The sequence below is a fragment of the Psammomys obesus genome, unplaced genomic scaffold (genome assembly GCF_907164565.1).
Source record: "Psammomys obesus unplaced genomic scaffold, mPsaObe1.curated_primary_1811, whole genome shotgun sequence".
Taxonomy (NCBI): Eukaryota; Metazoa; Chordata; class Mammalia; order Rodentia; family Muridae; genus Psammomys; species Psammomys obesus.
The window spans coordinates 7375560-7399906 of NW_026585643.1; the positions used below are offsets into that span (position 1 = coordinate 7375560).

General features: G+C 46.7%; 1 protein-coding gene across 1 annotated transcript; it reads left to right on the forward strand.

Annotated features, from left to right (window-relative positions):
- Positions 1 to 49: 49 nt before the first annotated feature.
- Ebpl (EBP like) lies at positions 50 to 21205 on the forward strand. Its single transcript, XM_055617427.1, has 4 exons — positions 50 to 260; positions 16243 to 16312; positions 19940 to 20078; positions 20784 to 21205. The coding sequence occupies exons 1-4, from the start codon at positions 90 to 92 to the stop codon at positions 21022 to 21024; spliced, it is 621 nt and encodes a 206-aa protein (XP_055473402.1). The 5' UTR covers positions 50 to 89; the 3' UTR covers positions 21025 to 21205.
- Positions 21206 to 24347: the final 3142 nt, after the last annotated feature.

Below are 24347 nucleotides of genomic sequence, written 5' to 3' on the forward strand. Positions count from 1 at the left end.
GGCCCCGTCCCCGGGAGGCCCCGCCCCCAGGAAGCCCCGCCCCCGGGAGGCTGGAGCCGACTACCGGCTCGCCAGGGTGTGCTGGAGCCATGGGCGAGCCTTGGCGCCTGGGTCCTGCGGCCTGCTCCTTGCTTTTTCTGTGCTCGGCTCTGCTGGCCGCGGGATGCGCCCTGGGTCTGCGCCTGGGCCGTGGGCGGAGCGCGGTAGAGCGTGCCGTGCTCGCCTGGCTCTGCTACGACACGCTGGTACACTTCGTGCTGGTAAGGGTCGCCGCCCGCCTCGGTATCCCTCAGGGAGAGAAGGGCTGGAGGCCTGCGGAGGGGAGAACGTAGCGTAGCCTTGGGCACTGGCTGACTCCCCCGTTCAAAGCAAGCGCCCTGCCGGTGCTGCCTGGTCTTCTGGAATATGCCTCCCCTGAGAACTGCTGGAGGACTTTGCTCCCTCTCTTCCTCACGTCCGCCCGCCCTCCTCATCTTGGTTTAACTTGGGTGGGCCAGACAGATCTACAAATCCATTTCTTCTGGTTTCCTAATTTTGTAGAGTATTATTTTTAAGATATGCCCACACAGTATTCTTTGATGTCTGTTATCTTCCTTTTCATCTTTAATTTTATTAATTTAGGTCTTCTATCTTTTGATTAATTTGGCAAAAGGTTTGTCAATCATGTTAATCTTTTCTAAGGATCAATTTTCTGTTTTGATTTTTTGTTGTTGTTATTATTGTTCTTTTTATTAATTTCTGTCCAGGTTTTAATTCCGTCTCCTCACCTACTGTTTTGAATTTTGGTTTATTCCTATTTTTTTTCAGACTCTTGAGGTGCATCATTAAGTTATTTATTTAAGCTATTTCTGACTTTCCTTTTTTTATAATATAGGCGCGAAGAGCTATAGTTTTACCAGATTCTATGCCAGACTGTTAGGGCCTCTAGCCCAGTTCTCAGTAGAGGTCTTCTTCTCCTCTTGAATCTCTTGAGCCAGGTTTCCATTGTCTTCATTTTTCTCAGTATCCTTATCTTCCAAACTTTTACCGGAATGTCCTGCTAAACTTTTCTTAGAATATTCTAGGGCTTTTCTAACCCAAAGTTTCAAACTGTTCACATTGTTAAAATTTAATTCCAAAGGCCCAAGAACAGTCACGTTTACCAAGATTCTGTTTAGTTACTTGAATTATTGCTGCAGCCAAATCCCAACGAAAGAAACGTGAGAAAGGAAAGGTTTGCTCAGACTCATGGTGAAGGGGCTGTATTCCATTGTGGCGGGGAAGAAGTGACAAGAGCAGGAGGCAGCTGTACACAGGGTCTACAGTCAGGAAGGAGAAAGCATAGATACTTTCTCCTTTAGTCCACACGGCCCCAGCTGATGGAATGATACCACCCACATCTGGAGAAAGTCTTTTTACCTCAGTTAACCTGGTACAGATAATCCCTGACTGGGATTTGTTTCCATGGTGCTTGATAGTTGACGGTCAAGGTTGACCATGACCTGGCCTTAAAATTTACATAAAAATAAAGTGAATAATTTTAATTTTTTTATTTACTTGGCAGTGGGCAGGCATGCATCTGCCATAGCACTGCGAATGGACATTAGTGGACATCTTGCAGAATCCATTCTGTCCTTCCCCCAAACTCACTAGCTTTGGGGGATCAAATCAGGTCCTTGGATTTGGCAGAAGTGCCTTTATCCCTGAGCCGTTCCCCCGGCCTCTCACCTTGCTTTATGTATAGCCAGTGTGACTACAAATAGGCAGTTCTCCTGATGTCTACTCCCTTCCCTGGCTTTTAAAAAAATATTCTTAAATACTTTTTTGATAAAATCTGACCTACCCTACATCTGAACATACCTTCAGCCAATTAATGTGCATGATCTTGAAATAAAAAGAAAACACGATGTTTGTCACTCGTTTAGGTTTGTGAGTATTGCCAGTTAAATGAGTGCCAATGCCAGGTGTCTGCCCCAAATGAGAGCCCTTATTTCCTAACAGTTAGTGTATGGAGGCAGGAGAGCAAGGCCATTTCCCTCAAAGCCTCTGTTTAAAGACTTGATTTTTTAAGCTCCCACTTAAGTTTGTAATCCCCCAAAGAACAAGGGCAGTAAAACAGGCAGGCACTGTGTATGGATCTGTCACCCCAGCACTTGGGAGGGAGGGGCAGAAAGATGAGAAATTCAAAGCCCTCTTTGGTTACATAGTGATTCAAGGCAAACCTGGGCTACATGAGGCCCTGTCTCAAAAGCAAGTCAAACCGAGGTCCCACTTAACGGAAAATATCTAGCCATAACATTCCAGAAATATAAAATCCTCAAAACATGTATTTGTACGTCCACCACCCAGTTTAAGTTGAGTTTTCAAGCACAGATACAGGGAGCATGCACATGTCTCCATTCAATAGTACCCTAAGGCCCTGGTCTGATGTGAGGAATTGCTCTTACCCCTGCTTCTGATCTGAAGGACATGCCTGTTAAGAGCCTTTGCTTGCCTGCTGTGCCAAGCTCCTTTGTGATCTCCTATTAAGGTGTACTTTTCTCCATACATGGAAATGACCACTGACAAGCACCACAAGCCACTTGGTTGACACTTTAACCTCTCAGAAATTGGCTATATCCTACAAGCTCTAATGAGCCCACATTGATGAACTTTTTTTTCTCTCTCTCTCTGTTACTAACTGCTTTCACCAGTGTCTTTGGACACCAGCCTCAGAGATCGGGGTTGGGGAGGGGGTACACTTGAATTAGCAGTGAGGCCTGTAAGGAACAGATGTGCCTGACTTACCTTTGGTTAGCAGTTTGCTGCAAGGGTATCCAAAACTACTGGCTGAGTTGACACTGCAGAGTATAGCCTTGAGGAGTGCTGACAGTCCCGCACGCTCAGCACCTGACCTGCCTTTATTACGTCTCTAAACCTTCCAAGTTTGCTCTCTGCCACCAAACTCAGAGCTTGCCTTTGGACAGAAGTTCAAACCATGCACCCCCAAGAGCAACTCACCTTAAAGATCCATCCATTGGATCCACCCATCCAAATGGTTTCATCCATTTCCACAGGCAAGTCACCTCCAGGGTTCAACCAGAGTGTGCTAAGCTATCTTGGTGGTCTGCCTGACTGGATTTGGAAGTGTCTGGAGTAGAGTTCACCTTTGTGTGTGTCTATGACAGCATCTCTGGAGGGGATAACTAGGAAAGGCCTGCCCTGAATGAGGTGGTGCCATCCCAGAGGTTGGGGACTGGAGTAAGAGGGCACACAGGAAGAAGCTGGAGTGCCAGCATTCACAGGCACATTCTCTGCTTCTTAGCCACCTGCCCGTGCTCTGATCTGCTCTGCTCAGCCACACCCTGCCCAACATTGGGAACTAAAGAGAAAGCTTTCTCAAGTGGCCCAAGATATGTGTCACAGTCATGGAAAGGCTAATACAAGTTGGTCACCTTGGGTCCCAGCAGTGGGCTTTCCACAGGGCATGGCTGCATGCGTGAATATTTTGCCTTGGCCCCTGACTTTCTCCTGTCACCGCGGGCGGGGTGGGCACAGGGTGTCCTGCAGCCTAAGCACAGCTTTCTGAAGAAGGCCAGAAGCTGCGGCAGTAGTTCCTGCCTAGGTATGGGGAGAGTCTAACGGGTCGGACAAGGAAGCTGTGGGTGATCTGGGCAGGCTCTGAGGGCGGAGGGAATATGAGGTGCGCGGTGGCAGGTCGTGATGTAGTGGGAAGGATTTGCAGAAGGGCGGTGTGGCTGATATTGTGACATATACCATGTTTTGGGTTTTGGCCATTCGTTCAGGCTTATAACTCCCTTTGCTTTTACTATTTCCTAATGACTGGAACAATCAGGGCTTTTGCCTTGTCCCCAAAGCAGCTTGGGAATGGCTTCAGAGCAGGAAAGATAAACATGAGAAAAATGAGAAATTGTAGTGGTGGGGTCCTGAGGCCCCAGAAGCAATGTCTATCTTTCTGACCTTCTGCCCTCAGTCCACAGGCTCCTTTTTCTCTCCATGGCATGAATTAGAAACTAGAGATTCTCTTCTCTAAGCTGGGCCAGAGAAGCCGAGTGAGCATACCTACCGTTGCCTGGCCTCTCTGTCTTGAAGCTGACCATCAAGCTCTGGTCTGGCCTCTGCCTCTGATAGCAGATGAGAGCTCTGGTTCAGAAAGGAAGTGGGAAGAGAGGCCAGGACAAGTCTACAGATAGGCCTTGCTGGGTGTCACCAGTTGCCACTGATTTTCTGTGCTTCATTTGCACCTGTGCTATGAAGTCCCCGTGAGCTAGAAACTTAGTTAGCAGAATGCTTCCCTATCATGCATGAAGCCCTGAGCTCATCCCCCATACCACATCGAAACCAGATGTGATAGTGTACACCTGGAGTCCCAGCACTTCGGAGCCAGACGCAGGATGATTGGCCCAAGGTCAAGGCCAGAGTTATCTGCGTAGTGAGTTCCAGGCCAGCCAAGGAGGATAGGTAGAGAGACTTTGGTAGTGTGAGCGTCCTCTGTCACAAAGCCTGGAATCACATGGGAGAGGAGCCTCCGGGCATGAATGTGGGGGGTGGTGTGGGAGGCAGCTCTCAATTGTGGGCGTGGCCTGGGCTGTGTAAGAGTATGGGCCTGACGGGTAAGGTGGGACTGAAAGGTTAGTATGGGGTTGAGGACTGAGTGTGGGGTTGGGGGGCGATGTGGAACTGAGGGGTGAGTGTGGGATTGGGGGGTGAGAATGGGATTGAAGGGTGCGGGTGAGAAGCAACAGAAGCAAGAGAAAAGAGCAGCAGAGTTGGAGGAGGAGTACAGGAGTAAGGTAGAGCAAAGACAGAAAAGGGCTAAGTCTGTTGGAGTTGGGAGGTGTGAGCAAGAGGAAAAGGGAAGGGTGAGGACAAGCACAAAGTGGGGAGAGCCCTTGCTGTCTGCTTGGCACCCACCCATCCCGGGGATTGACTCAGATCTCACCTCTTGTCCTTTGATCAGAGTCCACGGCTTTCGTAACTAGTATAAATATTCCTGCAATGCTCTGTTTAGACTTGTTCTTCGGGATAAAGGACGCTTGTCACAGGGAGCCTGGGTTTCATTTGCAATGTGTATACTCCTTAACGTCTGTCTGCGTGCTTAGGTTTTACATTTTAAAGTTGCCACCAGCAGCTCTCTCTCACCTGCTGCTGGAATGTTAGTCTAAGCTTTGTTAGACTAAACTTTGTTCTTCTACCCATTGATAAATGATTGGCTCCCTAGGTTGCCTTTTTCCTCAGTCTGTCACTGGCGTCTGTCTCCCCTGAACTTTTCTGCACTGCCATCTTTTTCCCGTTTAGATAGCAAGGTCTAATAAATGACTCTGCGTGCCTTATGGTATTGGGCGGCCTGGTTGGTGCAAGGCTTTGGCTGTAAAGCACAGCTGCTAAGTTGCCAGCTCCGAGGAGAGCACTCAGTGATTCTGTCAGATTTTATTGTCTAGCCTGGCAGCCCTTTGGCCAACTAGAATTTAGCTGTCTCCAACATCATGAACAAGACTGTGTCACCTAGCAATGGCTCTCTGCTGTCAAGTATCAGAATGCTGTTCTTTTAATGCACAAATACTGTGGGTGTCCTGTGCTGTCCTGGACAGACACAGTGCATGGCCCTGGTCCTCTCAGAGCTTACGAAGTAGCAGAGTTTGTGAACAGTGACTAGTAGTGCTACTCACTGGGTGACACTCATGAAAAATCTCTCACAGGTAAATGTTAAGAAAATCTTAGTTTCTCCCTCCAAAATAGCTTACATGGCCCTCTGGTAGGAAAAACAGCATGGGTTTCTATTTTCACACTGGTTGCTGGGAGCCTTAGACCCACACTAAAGCTCCCAACAGCAGAAGGTATCTGCACAGATGGTTCTCTCGGACCTCTGAGCTAGATCCACTCCCGTGGCCCCTGCTATCACAACCATTTTAAAACTCATTTCAGTCTTTTTGCTGTCACTGACCCAAAATCCCCCTCCCCCCCCTTTTTTTTAATTTGAGGCAGGATCTCACTATGTAGTCCTGGTTGGCCTAGAACTTGCTATGTAGGGCAGCCTGGCCTTGAACTCACAGGGCTCTACCTGCCTCTGCCTCCTGAGTGCTGGGACCAAATGAATACACCTCATATCTAGCCTTTTTTATACAACGAAGTATAAGTTCTTCAGAAATGTTGCTTGCTCTGCTGGGCGTGGTGCCAATCTGCAATCTGAGCAGGTGGGAAGCTGAAGCATGAGGATCAGAGGTTCAAGGCCATCCTTCTGCTACACAGCAAGTTCGAGGCCACTCTTGGCTACATGAAACCCTGTCTCTGCCAAAATAAACAAGCTAGAAAGATGGCTCAGCAATTAAGAGCACTTGTTGAGCTGACAACCCAGGTTCAATTCTCAGCACCCACATGGCAGCTCACAACCATTTTAACTCCAGTTTGAAAGGATTCGATGCCTTCTCTCAGCCTCTCTGTGCACCAGGCACGAGGTATACAGACATGCAGGCAAAACACCATAGACGTAAGGATAAAATAATGGCTTTTACTGTTTTGTTTTGTTTTGTTTGTCTTAGAAATTTATAATTACATCATTACCACCTTCCCTTTCCTGCCCTCAAACCATCCCATATATCGCTAAATTCATGGTCTCCTTTTTATTAGCTGTTGTTACCGGCATATCTGTGCACATACATACATATAATTACTAAATACATTTCCTTTTGTGGATGATTTTGGGGCTGACCACTTGGTGTGTGCTCTTTCCTGGGGAAGGTGATTTCTCCCCCTCTCAGCATTTCTCAGTTGCCTGATCTTTGTGCGGGGTTGAGGCTGTGTGGGCTTTCCCTGTCCACATAAGCATGTCCTTGTATTTAATCATCTCACGGTTAGGTAGTCATGCTGATGAGACTATAGGTACAGCTTCTGACATTCCTAGGAGACACATCTTCACAGGAAGAAAACACACAAACAACAACAAAGCAAACAATAGTATCCCTGTGGTTTTGTTTTCAGACATGGTGGGCCCTGGCTCTGTAGCCAGCTGTGCAGCCCGGGTTAGCGTCAAACTCATTTGCCCCTGCCTCAGCCTGTGTGCTGTTTATAGACCATTCCACAACATGCAGCTTCCCAAACTTGTAATGCCACAGTGTTTTTCATCTGTCTCTCGTAATGGAGACGATATGAGTGAAATATCTCAATCCCTCTTTGATTCTTCATAACGTTAAACCAAATTTATTTTATTCATTTCGTTTTATTATTGGTGTGTGCATGAGCACGCTTGTGCTCATGCTGATTGGATCTTAGCTAGCCACGGCTTCTTTTTCTTTGTTATTATATTCACTCATTCACTATTTGGAAGGGTGTGTGCATGCCACAGTGGGCAGGTGGGGGTCAGAGGACAGTGTGCAAGAGTGAGTTCTCTTCTTTTACCATGCGAACCAAGGGAGCAAACTATTCAGGCTTGGCAGCAAATGCGTTTACCCACTCAGCCACCTCCCTGGATACCTATGACGTCTTCCCCCTGCTTCTCAGTCTCTATTGCAGAGGGCGAAAATGTCATTGACCCGCTAATTCTTAGAGGTGGCTGCTTCCATATGGCGGCCAGTCTGGGATTTACCACCTCTAAAGTTGGTATGTTCTATTCCCGTCTCTGGTCCTATCATCCTTAGCCAAAGGTGTGGCCTCCCATAGCTGTTGTGGTTTGACTGAGATTAGCCCCCATAGGCTCATATATCTGAATATTTGGTCCTCATTTGGAAGAACTGTTTAGAAAGGATTAGGAGGTGTGGCCTTGTTGGAGGTGTGTCACTGGAGGGTTTTAAGTTTCAAAAACCCACATCATTTTCAGTTAGCTCTCTGTCTGCCTTGTGCTTATGGGTCCAGATGTAATCTCTCAGCTACTGCTCAGGCACCATGCCTGTCTGCTGCCATGCCCCCCACCATGAGGGACATGGACTCTAACCCTCTGGCACTGCAAACCCCCAGATTAAATGCCTTCTTTTATAAGTTGCCTTGGTCATGTTGTTTTGTCATGGCGATGGAAAAGGAACTAGGAAAGCTGTCATAGGACAACGTGGGTGCCCATGGCAGGCATAGCGTACACCACACAGATGTGCGTCCGGAGTGCCAGCTGCTGCGCGGACAGTGATAGCCGGGGCCTGCTAAGATGGCTTAGCAGGTAAAGGCACTGGCTACCAAGCTTGAAGACTGAGTTTACTCCCCAGGACCCACATGGTAGAAGGAGATAATCACCTTCCACAAATTGCCCTCTGACTTCCCAGGTATACTGTGGCACACATGCAAAGAACACATAATTAAATGTAATGAACGAAGAAGGGGATAGCAGCTGGCGATAAGGAATAGTCAAGTTCCTAGTGGGCCCATTGGCTCTGGAAACAAAAATCTTCCTGACTGCCCATACAGACACAGGGTCCCTTCATTTGCTTGACAGCATTCAGTCAGCACCACCTCCCCTGGCCGGAGCAGCACTCTTTGAAGAAGTCCTTGTGATGTGAAGTTGCAGTCGGCCTCTGATGGCTTCTCATCACCCAGGATGCCTTGGTAAGGGCAGTGAGAGCCTGTGCTTGAAGGTTGCTAGCTGTCACTCTTGTCATCCTCCCCCTCCTGCCTGCTGCAGCTTCCTCTTTAAACACAGGGTCAGCTGGGTTTAGTGGCATATACATTTAGTCCCAGCACTTGGGAAGCACGGGCAGATAGATCTCTGTGAGTTCAAGGCCAGCCTGGGCTACATAGTGAGTTCCAAGATAGTCAGAGCTACAAAGTGAGACTCTGTATTGAAATAAAAAACCAAAACATAAAATAAACCCAGAGTCAGTTACTAACTATTCCTTCACTCTTTGAGTGGGCACTCTCTAGGGGTGGAGGGAAGAATGTGATACGAGGTGTGGGGTACAACAGAGGTACACTTGAATCCCCACGCTGCCCTCCCCCACTAGGAAGCCATAGGCAGGAGCCTCCCACAGTAAACCCTTCCTGTCATGAGGAAGAGAAGGAAGGATGGAAAGTCCTGCCTCAGTTTCCTTATCCATTGTCTTAGTTTGCTGCTGTGTTACTCTGACAGAAAGCAGAAGGAGAGGAAAGGGCTTATTTCACCTTCTGCCTCCAGGCCACAGGCCATCGTTGAGGCAAGTCAAGCAGGAACAAAAAGTAAGAACCATGGTGGAAGGCTGCTGTGCTAGCTCACAGGGGGCACGTGGTCAGCTAGCTTTCCGATACATCTTCCCCGCCTGCCGGGCAGGACGGCACCTCCTGCCGGGCAGGACGGCACCTCCTGCTTATTGCTGGGCTTTTTCCGCATCAGCCACCAGTCAAGACAGTGCCTTACAGGCATGTTCACAGGCCAAACTTATCTGGGCAGTTCCTCCTTTAGATGACTAAGGGCTCCATCATGTAGATAGTTGGAGCTAACTAGCTCATTCAGGAAGTTGTTCTCGTCAGAGGGTTGCTGTGAACCCAGGAGTGCTGTGGCTCACACTTAAAATCTCAGTGCTTGGCTGAGACAGGAAGATTTGGAGAGGCTAACTCCAGCCGCAAGTCAAAACCCTGCCTCTAAACAACAAACTGTTATAAGAATTAAATACCATCTGTGATTACAGTGTTTCTTGAACTTGATCATGCACACAAATCACCCTGGGGTTAACTGAGAGTCTGCTTGGTGACAAGCTTCAAGATGATTCCCAGATTCTTGGAGCAGGGCTGCAAGGACATAGGGTGCCTGGCACTTCTCCAGCCTCAAAGATTGCAGTGCCCTCTGCCTGCATCCCTCAACAACTCCCCTCCGCCCTTTTTATTCTGTTCTTGCACCAGACAGCCGTAAGCTCCATGTCCAATCACAGTGAGCCCAAGGCTTGGCCCCTAGTCCTTAACCTGTCCTTAACCTGTCAGCTGTCTCAGCAGAAATGAGGATTTCCCTCCAATGGACAGATGTTCTCACGACCTAAATCCAGTGCTAATCCAGTGTTGTCGGTACAGCAGAACTAGTGTGAGTGGCACTGTGGCTCCACAGGAACTATCGAGATCCACTGGGAATGCCGCATGACATCCCTCTGCTGGAGCTGGGAATGGCTACATCAAAGGAGGGTGATCACATCAGCAGAGAGAGGCGGCTGGCAGTGGACCTACCCAAAGTCAGCAGAGCCTGGGAGGAGGGGCTGCCTAGCAGTGCAAGCTGTTGCCACAACAGGGAAAACCCCAGCATGGTCAGACTGAGACACATGGCTCAGACCAGAAACTAGTAACGTGTCGGTAGGGTTCACTCCCACGTGGGTCCACTCTCACCTCTCCTCAGTCGCCACTCTCAATACTCAGGGCTACATTGTTTTCTGAGTCTTCCTCAAATACTTTAAAGTCCAAAATGCATTTACATAGAGGTTAGCCTCATTTTGTGCTACTTGTTTTTATAGTTTCTGTAAAGCCATTTCCCCTGCTAATTGTCTCTTTGAGGATTGAAAGGAGTACATGCATCATTTCCTGTAAAATTGTTACTTAATCCTAGATCACAGTGACTTGGTCAGGGAAAGTCTCTAGAAATCTATAAAATACATTGTTAAACCCCACAAGTCTGGAATACCTGAAGAGAAAAGTGAAATGGGACGTCATGATTTCATCTGCCCTGTACATGGTCATTTTTAAAGTGACTTTGCTAGCTGCTCTGTTAGATGGAGTTAGCTCACTCCTGTTGTAACCTTGCAATAGGAAATATCCTATTTTTCAGGCCAAATAACTTGATAATCCAGAACCTTCATTTTTTTTTTTTAAATAAGCAAATTTGGAATAAATGTCTTGGTAACTTTCTCCAGACCTTATTAGACATAAAGGGAAAACTTGTCTACCATGTACCATCGAGAGCCAGAGACAGGATGAACATTTCCACACATGGGCACGTATGGGGAGTAGAGGAAGTGAATGTATATTACTGGCATGGCTGTGTCGAGGACTCCAATGCCCCAGGCCCATGGCAAAGTCCTCCCTGGTCAGGCTCAGGGAATTAGCAGAGCCTTCCTGTGGTCCATGTGTGAATGTTGACGGAGTGTGCAGAAAGCATCATACTCCCGGATGTGAGTGTCTGTTCTTTCTTCATTCCCTCATTGCTCCAGTCCTGCTTATAGGACTACGCTGTGCAGGGTGTGGCGGGCATGGGTGATGTGGTCTGGTCTGGTTTGGTTTGGGTTCTGTTTCTCTCCCTTTGGGAGTTTCACACACTATATTTTTATAATATTCTTTCCTGTCCCCCAAGTCCTCCTGTATCCTCCAGCCCCCAACTCTACCCACTCAACTTGATGTGCCTTCTCCCTGGTTTTATCGATGGTGACATGGAATGCTTTTCTCCTTCGGTAGTGTGCATTTTGCACACTAGCTAGTGGGGTGAATCTTCCAGCTGGGCACCAGCTACATGTCTTCGTGTTCTGTGCCATAAGTTTGTGGCATCTCCTGAATAAGACCTTACTATAAGGTTGCAGGTGGTGGCCAACGCACTGGCGGTGGCCTGGAGAGCTTGATGACTCTGTGAGTCCCCTATTTCTACTACTAGGTTTTTACGTGGTAGCATATGATGTCTTATTGGGATATTGTCTTCTGCATTATATGCCGACTCCATTTAAATTTCTTTTATATATTTATGTTTTAAGAAGCTTCTACAGTAGTAGTTTTTCATTTGGAGTTTTCGTTATTGTTCCCATTTGTGTCTCATTATTATTGCTGCATGTACCGAGGTGCTTGTTTTGAAGTCTGAGGACAACTTTGTGGGCCTGGTTCTCTTTCTGTTTTGATTGGGTTCTGGGAGTAAAACAGGTCACCCGGCTCATTCAGAAAACGCCTTGACCTGGTAAGTCATTGTGTCAGCCTGCTTTCTGGGACAGGCTGTATTATGTGGTGCAGACTGGCCAGGAGTTGGCGATCCTCCTGCCTGCCTCAGCCTCCCAGGTTCTGCGGTCATGTGTTCCACCACCGTGTCCACCTGTGTTCTCTATTTTTAAAATGTATTTCATGTACATGGGTGCTTTTCCTGCACATGCCTACACAGAGAAGAGGGCGCCAGATCTCATCACAGATGGCTGGGAGCCACCATGTGCTGGCTGGGAATTGAACTCAGGACCTCTGGAAGAGCAGCCAGCGCTCTTAACCTCTGACCTTCTCTCCAGCCTGTTTTTAGTGTGCTAGCTATACCAACTGATGTGATAGAGAATTTCAGTGTAGTTTGGATCTCCTTATCCCTGCTGGCTAAAGGTGCTGAAAATTTCTTCATGAGTATGGCCCTTTGTACTTTCTTTGAGAAATGTTCAACTCATTTGTCCACTTGCTGACTGATTTATTAACTTGTTTTTGTTGTTGTTGCTGGTTGGTTGGTTTTGGTTTTGGTGTTAAAATTGTGTTTAGTCTTGTGGTTATTTTTAAGTTCTCCATATACCCTGGATATTAATCCGGAAGGGTGGATATGGGCCATGTGTCTGTTGGTTATGAGAAGGTCCGTGTAAAAATTCATGCTTCAGAGCCTAAAGAAACTTAAAAGGGTAAGAGAAAATGAACTTCACGGTTCCTTACCACAGAGTGAATTCATGTCAGGAACACGGTAGGTTTCCTTTAACAGACAGTGTTGACCGCTGGGAAATAACACTAGATGGTTTCTGTTGTCGTTCCAGCATGGTTAGAGCAGACTTGGTTCAGGGTCCCCCAGGGCTCTTTAGAAGCAGGGTCACTGGTCTTCTGAGTCTTGCCAAATTTATCATGTAGTCATTAGGATAACTGCTGCCAGTGGGACAGTGTCTACTTATTTGTGTTTCTTCCAAGTTCTTTCAGGGTCAGAATAGGCCAGGCTCAAGTCACGGAATCTTCCAGAGATACCATCTGGAAGAGGTGACATCTAATGGGAAGTTCTTGGGCCATTGGCTAGTGTAGCCCTCATGGGACCTTCTTGACAGTTCATGCAAGAGGATTGCTATAGAAGGACCACGCCTGGTTTGAGATGTGATTCTTTCTCCACATACAGCCCACCATTCTCCATCCACCATAGGCCAAGCCATCTGAAATGGTGTGCTGAATAACTCTTTTTTTTTTTTTCTCTGAAGTCAGCCCTTCTCAGATGTGCTGCTGTGGTAATGAAAAGCTGGCTAATGGGTTGGGGGCCAAGTGTGTGGTTGCATGGAAGGGTTGCCAGCCCTTAGAGTTGCTTTGAGGTAATAGCGGGCCTATGGCTCTCACTGTGGCTCTGAGGGAAGACCCACACAGTTACTAATAGTCTGAATTCTGTGTGAAGAGAGAAGTCAGGTGTCTGTGGATCTGCTTTGTTGCCTCTTTCAGACCAGGTGCAAGGCTCCGGCTATTTCATCCCAAGTGTCAATTTGATTAGATTGAGAAAGGCCTGGGGATCAGCAAAACAGGCCTCTGGGTGAGAGGTTTACAGAAGGGATTGCCTGAGGGTGAAAGACCCAGCCTGCATGTGGGTAGCTCCATCCAGTAGATGGAGCCCAGCTGAATAGAGAGGGAAAGAAGCAAGGAAAAAAGCTCAGCCGCCCTCTTCCTGAACTTCTGGCCACACTGATGGGAGCTTCCTTCCTTGCGCAGTTAAAGTAGTAACTCAGGAACCATGAGCCCATTCACTCTTTCTGTTAATGGCTGGTATCTTGTCACAGCAGTGACAAGTTAGCACAGACCCGTGTCCCTCTAAAAACCCATTTTACCACCAGAATAAGAGTTGCTGTTGAGACAGCGGCAAGTCTACACTGACCCATCAGACCTCCCCATGTCAGCAGCTCCACACAGGCATAGCCTCCATGTAGCCAGTGGTCAGCCCTTACCGTGCCTCTGGACCCATTCCAAGTCTGCTATGGAAAAGCAACAAACCCACAAAAACAATGATTGCACACAGTCAGGAGGTGCAGCCTGCAGCTGTCTGTGGAGCTCGCCAAGTGTGTATGGTTCTCCCTAACGGAGCTTTACTAGTGGGGGACATGAATGGAGAACAAGTTGCTGTGTAGCTGACAGACTCTGCACAGGTCTGGAGGGGCCACGGCGGGGGGTGGGAGGATGCACTGGGGTCTAGACGGAGTCCTGAGCAGAGAAGACGGAGTCCTGAGCACTAGGGTTTTAAATAGCAAAGATAGCATTCCTGGGCAATAAGGAACTCAAGATTTGCTGAAGACCCCCTCTCCCAGTATGGGCTGGCATTTTGTTCTTATGGTAGTGAGCCCTCTCTTACTTTACCAAAAGCTCTCAATTTGTCATAACCGCTTGTTCATCCTGCCCATTACGGCCCTTATGTGTTCTGAGTGTGTGTCCCCCAAGCCTTGCTGTTGGTACTGTGGTCTCATGGCCATATTAAGATGAGGGCAACTTGAGATGCAAGTTTTGTTCTGTTTCAAGGCATTCAGCCACATGGCTGAGGAAGGAGCTCATGCTCTCAAGGATGTGGAGTAGCTCTACTGAGAAGAGTTGTTTTCAAAGAGCACCCGACTCCTGACCCCTCTCCACTCTGGCCTCCTGTCTCCCCATGTGATCTCCCTGCTTCATGCATGCTCCCATCGTTGTGCTGAGCTGTAGCCAGAAGACTGTCAGAGCCCAAGTGGTGTTCTTGAACCTCCAGAACTGACGGTGAGCTAAATAAACCTCCTTCACAAAGCACCCAGCTTATTCGGTTACAGGAACAGAAAGCTGGCTAAGATGAGTGCCAAGCAGCAATATGTATGCTTTTACATTAACAAAAAGTTGAAATGATTCGAAGATGGACAAGGGATAGACATCTCTGTGAAAAAAAATCTCCAGATGGTCAGGCAGCATATGCAGAGAGATTCAGCGTTACCAGTCATTATGGAATTGCAAGTCAAAGTCCACAAGATGCCGCTTCGCACCCACAAAATGACTATTGTAAAACAGCAGCAGCAATAACAATAGCAGCTGTTACCTAGCACGTGGAGGGCTTGCTGGCAGAGCAGCCGCAGTGGCTTCTGTAGGCATTTCCCTTGGCCTCAGTGGCCGCTTCATGACAGTATACTGTCACAGCCTGGCTGTAGGAGTTGATGGAGTCTGCTAATCTTTGGTTATTGGAGACAGATCTCATGCGTCCCAGACTCCCCTAAAGCTCAGCACATAGATGTGGCTGGGCTGCCACCCTGGTCCTCTCGCCTCTGCCTTCTGATTCGGTGGTTCTCAGCCTCCCCAATGCTGGAGCCCTCCTATGGCCCCTCGCAGTGTAGCCGCCCCAACCATAGTTATCTTCTTGGTACTCCAAACTGTGATTTTGCTACTGTTGGGAATTGTAATGTAAATATCTGTGTTTTCTGGAGATCTTGAGCAACCCCTATGAAAGGGATATTTGGCCCCAAAGGAGTGTGACCCACAGGTTGAGAACTGCTATCCTAATGCATTCCCTGCCTCCCCCAGCTAGTCTACTAATCATCTCTAGGCCTCTCAGTTTTGTGTGTGTGTGTGTGTGTGTGTGTGTGTGTGTGTGTATCTGCACAAGAAGAGAGCTTCATAGAGTAAGCCCCAGATTTACTGCTGGTAGGACTGGTACAAATGAATAGTGTCACAGAGTGAACAATGTAAAGAAGTAGGGAACCCCCAGAAGTGGTGAAACATAGTACCAAGGTGAGGAGAACGGAGGCAGAGAGCTTTAGGGTCGTATGAAGCTGTTGTGGGGTGGTGGAGAAGAAAAGCTATTGACCTATAGTAAAAATTAGTCAAGGGAACCAGTGTCACCTCAGACATACCATGAGTTCTAGCTGTCTGATTTTTGGAAGTTTAGGCAAAGAAACACTTCCATAATGGGGGAAAACTAAGATACCTGCAGACATTTTCATCACTAAATGCCAAAACAAAGCCTATAAGTGGTTAAAGCCTTCCTAAATCTGCCCTTATGCAGCCTAGAAAGGGGCTCAACTCTGCTGTAGACCTTTACTGTGTTTTATTTTTAAGGTTAAAAGAATAAACTGCTTTGAGGTTCTTCTCCAAAATTTAAGATCTTTGGGATAATCTAGAGATACATTTTATTCTGTACAACAGTCTATTACTCTCCTAGAACAACATTTTAACTCACTTTATTTTTCTATATAAGAACACACCTCTGATTTTCTAATGCCAATTCTCAAAAAATAATCTTTATTATAAGGTTTGGCCATGTGTTTCCCATTCTGGGAAAGGCGGTATGGTCCTCTAGGCCACTGGCCGAAATGTGGACAGCTTACAGGGGCAAATGGGGGCTGCTGCTGTGCAGTGCCTCAGGTCTGCCATGCCACCCTGTGGTGTTGAGGCTAAGCGCAGCCTGTCTCCCTTTCTGTTCTCTAGGAAGGCGCTTTTGTCTACTTGTCTGTAGTAGGAAATGTTGCAGATTCCCGAGGCTGGATTGCATCTTTATGTAAGTAATTAAAAACTATTTGCATTTGAAATGTCTGGGGAGATTAATTGCAAAAATGGCTGTCAATTAGCTGAATGTCTACATCACATATTGTGTGATTCCATTTACATGTCCTGTCCAGAACAGGCGAATCTAGAGAGACAGAGAACAAATTAGTGGTTGCCTAGGGCTGGGGATGGGAACGGGGATGTGGAAGGGAAAGTGGATGACTGCTGATGGGTATGGGTTTCTCTTTTGAAAAGTTCTCAGTTAGATTGTGTCTATTCAAATCTGTGAATGTACTAAAATTGGAATTGTATGCCAGGTGAATTATGTCTCAGCAAAGCTATATATTAGCCAGTGTGCATACAGCGGGGTGTGGCCCAGTGGAGGAGCACTTGTTTAACGTGTGTGAGCCCCCATGCAACACTGTAAAACAAAGAAAGCACACCACAGGAGTTTAAACTGGATGCTCCCCTCCTGATAGACACATAAAATAAAAAAATAATCCTTTTTTTAAAAAATGAAGAGAGGTGGTGGCATGGGGTTAGTCCTGTTTCTAATGTCTAAGAATTCACTAACCTCTTTCCTCCTAAAGAACTGACATTTTATGTAAATGATTTCCCTAGATTTTGGATAGCTCAGTTGGTTCATTTTACCTCGATTATACATTTATAATTAGGGAATTTTTCTTTTCAGTATTGCCTTACTTTTCAATTACTATAGTTATGTCTAAAGATGGCAGGTGACTTGCCAAAGTCGAATGGTGTGTGTGGCCTTGCAAGGAGAGTCTTCCCCTGTGTGGCCTTTCTCTCAGGATAGCCTCTCTAGAGAGATCTTAGTCACTAGTCCCAAGGGATCCTTTCTCTGGCCACCGTGAGACAAGAGCTTCCAGTTAGGCATTAGGGTTCATTTCTAAACAGTTGCACCTTCTCATATAACACAAGAGCACATTTGAAAGGACAGAGGGGAAGGAGTGTCCACTCTCTTACCCTCATCGTTTGAGAGTTTGAGATCAGCATGTACTACTTTTATGAGTTAAAAAAAAAAAATAACCAGGGTCCTCACTTTGGCAGCACTTACACTAAAATAGAAACCATATAGAGTACCCTGGCCACTGTTTCAGGGTCACATACGAATTCAGAAGGCATTCCATAAAACTTAATAAAATAATTAGGGGTTGGAGGGATAGATCAGTGTTTCAGAGCACTCGCTGCACTTACTGAGGACCCGAGTTCAGTTCCCAGCGCTTCTACTAGGCAGTTCACAATTACCCATACCTCCAGTTCCAGTGTACCCAGCCCACATTTGGGGTTATCTACATATATGCTCTCTCTCTTTCTCTCTCTCTCCCCTCCCCCCACCCAAGTAAATCTTTTTAAAGTAATGGAATAAAAATGGCCTCTAAGTGGATGGACGACTTTCTAGGGAAAGTCTTCCTGACTCGTGGCTTATTCTAGAGGAAACATTCTGAGGTGGCTCTGGAAAGGTTCTTGGGTACACTGCTGTCCAGTTTTTACCTGCAGGGGCGGGCCGCTAATGCTGCCAACACTGCCCGTGCTGTTTACTTGAAGTCCAGGATGCACCATCCTAGACCTTCAGCTGTCCTCAGTAAGCACATTGAGGGCTTTCAGGAGGCAAAGTCAGGAATAGCTGAAGTTCAAGGCTGGCCTGGGCAATGTGACAAATGTCTTCTCTCTAGTAAGGTGAAACAAACATTTAAAAAAAAATCACAAAATATGGTGGGTTTGTTTTGTTTTGTTTTGAGACAGGGTCTCTCAGAGAGCTGCCTTCCCCTTCCTCCTGAGTTGCTGGGATTAGAGGTGGGTGCCACTATGCCCAGCCACAAAATGTGTTTTCAGATTGATTAATTTTCATGCGGATGAATGTTTTTTTCTGAGTGCATGCATGTGTACTGCATGGTCATCAGATCATGTGGGACAAGAGCTCCGGATGGTTGTGAGCTACCACGTTGATGCTGGGTGATCTGAATAGTGGCAAGGGCCTTTAGCCACTGAGCCATCTCTCCAGTCCCACAAAAGGAATTTTTAGGGAATATCTTCTTAATTTTCCACATCTAAATTACACATAGAGAATGTTTACGTAAAGAGGTATAATGCATTCAAAAAGATCATTAATTTTTAAAAATTAAGTGTGTGTGTGAGTGTGTGTGTGCGCGCTCGCGCGCGCACGTGTGAACCACCTGTGGGAGGTCAGTTTTCTTCATCATGTGGGTCCTTGGGATGGAACACAGATCTGGGGCTTGGCAATAGGTTCCTTTACCCACTGAGCCATCTTTCCTACCTTTTTTCCCCCTGTTTGTTTTTATACATGTATATTTTATTTTATTTTCCTGTTTCTGGGATAAAATGTCCTGACAAAAGTAATCTAAAGAGAAAGGGTTTGTTCCAGTTCACAGTTGAAGGGGACAGTCCATTGTGACAGGGAAGTCGCTGTGGGATGAGTTCTCAAGAGCTGGTCCCATCACAACCATCCTTGGGAGCAGAGAGCAGCGGGTGCGTGCATCCAGATGCTTAGTTTGCTCTCAGCTCCCATACGGCCCAGGGTTGCCTACCCAGGGAATGGTGCCACCCACAGTGGGCAGGCCTTCCCACATCAACTAGCGATAGCAAAACAGACCCCCCACCCACTCAAGACATGCCCAAAAGCCTGTCTCCCAGGTGATCCTATATCGTGTCAAGTAGACAGTTAACACTCCCATCACATGTGAGGGTGTGTGTGTGTGTGTGTGGAGGACAACCTCAGGTGTCCTCAGGAATGGCATCTAGCTCCTGCCATTTGAGGTCTCTCACTGGCCTGGAACTCACCAATTAGGCTAATTTTTGAGCCAGCCAACTTCAGGTGTCCTCATGTTCCCTTCTTACCAGTGCTGAGACTGCAAATGTGTGTTTCCAGCCTGACGGTTTACATGAGGGCCTGGGATTGAACTCAGGTCCTCCTGCTAGCAGAGCCAGAGTTTTACCAACTAAGCTATCTCCCCAGGCTCTTCAACAGTCATTATTAGATATTGTATTTGCAAAATTTGACAATGTTGAACTACTTTAAAATCCTGCAGCTTGTAGTGAAGAGCGCCAAGCGTGGGGTGCACATGCGTGGCTGTGTTTGGAAACTGTGTTTGGCAAGTAGAACAGCTGTTCTGTCTTATTTCAAGGGCACGGCACACATTAGTCCTAGGCTTCCCTCTGCCCTTCACAGGCACTGGGAAGATTGTAGGGTGGAGGGCACATATAAAGGAGATGAGGGGATCCAGGTGTGTATGAAACTCACAAAGAATCAATAAAAAGATTAGATAATAGTAATGAACTAAAAAATGACAAATTCCAGAACTAAATCATTCAACCAATAAATGGCAAAATACACATTTCTGATACAGATTTTAATATAGATTGAAAGCTATATATATGGCATGAAAGTAAAAAGTTGCTATTTAGTGAAAAAAAAAGAGAGAGAGAGCAGCAGCAGAAAAGGGGACTGGAAAGATAATGGATGGTGAGCATGACCAGAATACACTGATATGGTTGTCTGAAGTTGTCATAATGCTGCTCATTAGTTTCTACACTGCCTAAAATCTTAACAACAGAAAATGTTTGCCAGTTGAGAGACGAAGCATGCGTATTTTGTCTTTAGGGAAAGAATATGGCAAGGCTGACGCGAGATGGCTGTATTTTGATCCAACCATCGTGTCTTTGGAAATCCTGACTGTTGTCCTGGACGGGTTTCTGGCACTGGTCCTCATTTATGCCATAGTCAAGGAGAAATATTACAGGTAAGTCCATTCCTGTCTAGTGGGAAAGGGGAGACAGCAGCTGCCCAGCGCCCGGAGTGACGTTTGGATGTGGCTGCAGGCACATTTACCCTCAAGATAAACGCTTCGTGTCAAATTTCAGGACAGGTTCTAAAGCTCTTTCCTGAATCCTCAGACAAGGGAGCCCTGCCAGCTTTAATCCCCTCCCTCCATCACTTTTAAAGGGAATTAGCAGTAAGCATGTTTTTAACTTCTTTGACATTGCTTTGCCTCTATGGCCACAATAGCAGCCACATTACAGAGTTACATGTATATGGTCTCAAATTTTGATGCCCTTTGCGTGACTGTGAGAGGTAGGAGCAGTGACCCTTTGTCTGTGTGTTTCGGTTTCTCTCCACAGTACCCTTTAAGAAAACAGGCTGGGACAAGATTCATTCCCAAGTCTCTTTTCAGGTGAGAGGGGACCTCACTAAGTCCTGCTGAGAATAGTGCAGGTACCCAGCATCCTTATGGAACACTGTTAGAACGCTGCTAGAAAGAGCAGTGTTGCTTCTGCTGTGAAAGATGGCGTCTTCACTGTCCAGGCTGAGTTGACACATCAAAGAAGCACCACACAGGAGCCCACAAGTTTCTGTAGTAGAGACTGTGGGTGCTGCCCTAAAGAGAAGATGCCATAATTCAGAGTCCCAGGCTGCACCTGTGTCATGTCATCTCTTCTCTCCACAGGCATTTCGTACAGATCTCCCTGTGCGTGTGTGAACTCTATGGTGGCTGGATGACCTTCTTCCCTGAGTGGCTTGTTGGAAGTCCCAACCTCAACACCAAGAGCTGGCTCTACTTTTGGGTCTATTTGGTGTTTTTCAATGGCCTGTGGGTTCTGATCCCAGGAGTACTACTGTGGCAGTCGTGGATAGAACTGAAGAAGGCACTTTACCAAGGGGCTGCTTTAGAGAAAAAGTGTGAGTAAAGTCTCGGAACAATCCATTCTGAGGCTCTGCTCTACCCGTCAGGATTGACATCACATTTCCATCTAAGCTTCCTTTTTACAGAGTTTTCAAACAGCCATTACGGATGGGCTGGAAGGTACCAAACTTTGCTGTTTGTTTTTGTTGAGTAAATGTTAATAAAAATCGAGAAGTTGGGTGTGATTCGTTAGTGGGGTGCTTGCCCAGCATTCACAAGGCCCTGAATTGCACCCTCGACCCTACAGGAGGGTGGTGGGTAAGTTTTCACTTATAATAAGATCATATTTAATTAGACGCTCGCAGGCGCGCGTACTTGTTATGCCATGTAGCTAAATGAGTGGTGTGGGCCACGCACGCTAAGGAGTAGTATAAGTTCTTATCGAAAAGAAAAGAAACATGTTGCTTCAGCTTTTCTTCTTCTCAGTGGTCTCTTTGGGTTAGTGTTGTAGACCTAGAAGTAAAGGAATTGATTCTGTTTGACAGATTTTTTTCAAATTTGTGGACCCAGCAGGAAACAATGGTGGCACCTGGAGTGATACTGTACACTGTGTGTGTGTGTGTGTGTGTGTGTGTGTGTGTGTGTGTGCGCGCGCGCGCGTGCGTGCGTGCGCACATATGCGCAGAGGTCAGCCAACTTGCTGGATTCAGTTCTGTCCCCTGTGTGGGTCCCAGGAATTGAACCCCTGGCATCAGGCTTGGTGGCAGGAACCTTTACCCACTTAGCCATCTCACCAGTTCCTCAAAGGTGGCTTTCTGCTGCTTTGGGAGGCACTTGTGCAGGGGTCAGCCAGAAGACAGACTAAGTGAGAGTGGTTCCAGCGGCGGCTTGTGGAGCATGCCACGCCTCCCTGGCAGAGTTCACTCTGGTTTGGAAGTCATCCCTAAAAGCTGTACCTTGTAACCCAGACATTTGACCCTAGACACAAACCTCACAAAATGTCTGATACGGACACCAGAAATGGCGGCTATTTTTCAGCATGAATGTTTGGAAACAAAGGTTCACACTATGGTGAATACATACAGTTCCCTGCTAAAGCCAGAGAAAATAAACCTGCTCCTTAAAACACCGCAGGAGGAAAGACCATGCTGAGAGAATTCAGTGGGTGATTTTATGTCTCAATTTCACTAACATGTAAGTGAAACTTACATGAAACATGTAAGGATCCTTGACCAGAAATGCTTAGGGATAGTGCCTGGGGCTGCACAGCACACATCCTAATCTGAAAACCTAGGATGAGCCACCTGTTAGATTAAGGCTACTCAGACTGAATTCACCTGTTAGATTAAGGCTACTCAGACTGAATTCATGAATGGTGTTAGGAATCCAGAAAGAGGCTGCTCCTGCCTGCCATTATTAGGACTCTAAATTTCTCTTGTAAACTCCTTCCTTCCAGAAAGCCTTGAGCAGATGCCTTCATGATTCATCTAAGAATCCAGGTGGTACCATGCCCTTGTATTTGCCTTGGCTCCACTAATTCTGAGTGGCAATAATACCTGTATTCTAAAAACAGCTTACACGTTGAGGTGTGAAAATTATAAAACCTTGCTGAGAGACCAGAATGCAAACACAAAAGTTTGTTGTAACTGGTTGACTGTGAGCTCGCCAGAAATTCGAATCACCTGGGTAGGGGGCCTCACCTGAAGACTTGGCCTGATTGCCTTGACTAACATGTGAAGACCCACCCCTGAATAGCAGCAGCACTTTCTGGCAGAGGGAAGGTCACTGGCCTTTCAGCCTAGCCTTCTGTCTGTACTGGTTGATCCCCTGTTACTGCTGCTGATTCTTCACTGATACCAGAACCAGTGGTTCCAGGTTTCCATCAACAAAGCACCAGCAGCTCTCCGGGAATCTTTTAGGTTCTCAGCACCAGGCTGGATCTGCTGAGGCACCTGGCCTCAAGGACTGAGTGTTGCTGTTTTAACACTAGCTGATTTACTGAATTGATTAATTTATATAAACGATGGACTTATCAATTGATTCTCTGTGTTGGTTCTTTTCCTCTAGAGAGCCCTGGCTAATACAAGGCTTGAAAAATAACCCGGTGTTTTTCATTATAACTGTGGTGTAGTGGCACCTGTAATCTCAGCCCTCTGGAAGAAACAGGCACGAGTATCTCCAGAAGTTTGGGGTCAGCCTGTGCTACAGTGTGGAACACAGTTTCAAAAACAACCACAAAGTTGTCATTAAAATACATGTGCCTGTTTTGGGTTTGTAACAAAGGCTCTAACAAGAAATAATTTATAAAGAAATATTGGACAAGGCTCCAATATTGGGCAGTACTGGAATGAACAGGTGAACTGCCAACTTCCTTGACTCTAAATGCCCTAAAGCAGTAGGCAGAGCCTTCCAGGCATAAGTGGACAAGTGCACTGGCCTCCCCCACCCACTCTTTCTCGGAGAGTCTGCCTCTTCTTCATGAAGTACACCTGAACATCCCTGCAGTTCCCAGACATAATTCATTTCCCCAAATCCCCCGCTTCCCTGGAGGAAACAGTCACATCTATTGGTTAATTCTTAGACGGTAATAGTCAAGCCAGTTTAGTGTATTATGCTTCATGGATGAGCTCTTGATCATAGTGGTAGAGCACTGCCCTAATGGGTCTCAAACTCTCGTTTCCAGCCCTAACCCGTAACTAAAATTGATAGATGTGCAAAGCTGAGAATGGAAAATTGAAAGAGCCAAAAGAAAAAAAAAATCTGGGTATTAGTAACACATGTCTGTGGTTTCAACTCCTCAAGAGGCTGAGTCAGAAGCATCTTTTGAGCCCAGTATTTTGGGAGCAGATGGGTAACACAGCAAGTCCCTGCCTCAGTGAAGACAGAGCGGAGAGGCTATGGCTGGTCAGAATCACTATGACAAACTTGCTTTCAGTTTCCTAGAGATTTTCCTGTGTGGGTTTTGGGACTTTACCATTCTCTCTCCTTTGTCAACAGTTTTCAGTTTTGCAGGCCACAGCCCTTCAGGTTTCACATGATATAACTGTGGCTAGGATGTAAAGGCCTTCACTCTTGAGGAGTGTGTGCCCACAGCAGAGGCTGGTTGGTAGCAGTTGTCCTTGACTTGTGAGGCCCATTTCCTCGGATGTTTATGCAATGCAGAGCAGGCAGGCTTTACTTTAAAGAATTTAGATGGCCTCTTTCCAACCTTGAAAGAGAGGCTCCAGCCATGCCCATCATGTGGCAAAGTTAGGTCCTGGTTCAAGCCCTTCTCCCCCTGAAGCCATACCTTGTCCACTTCTCAAGCCTTTGTCTCTGTCGCTTACATGGCCCTGGGTAGCATTCAGTAGTAATTTTTGTATACCTACCTTTCCAGCTACCCAAGAG

What these genes read in the sequence shown, in the direction of transcription:
- Ebpl (XM_055617427.1), top strand. Translation starts at nt 90, where the DNA reads ATGGGCGAGCCTTGGCGCCTGGGTCCTGCGGCCTGCTCCTTGCTTTTT. An exon ending in AGGCTGGATTGCATCTTTAT is followed by an intron (nt 16,313 to 19,939) that starts GTAAGTAATTAA and finishes TTTTGTCTTTAG; the next exon opens with GGAAAGAATATGGCAAGGCT. An exon ending in GTCAAGGAGAAATATTACAG is followed by an intron (nt 20,079 to 20,783) that starts GTAAGTCCATTC and finishes TTCTCTCCACAG; the next exon opens with GCATTTCGTACAGATCTCCC.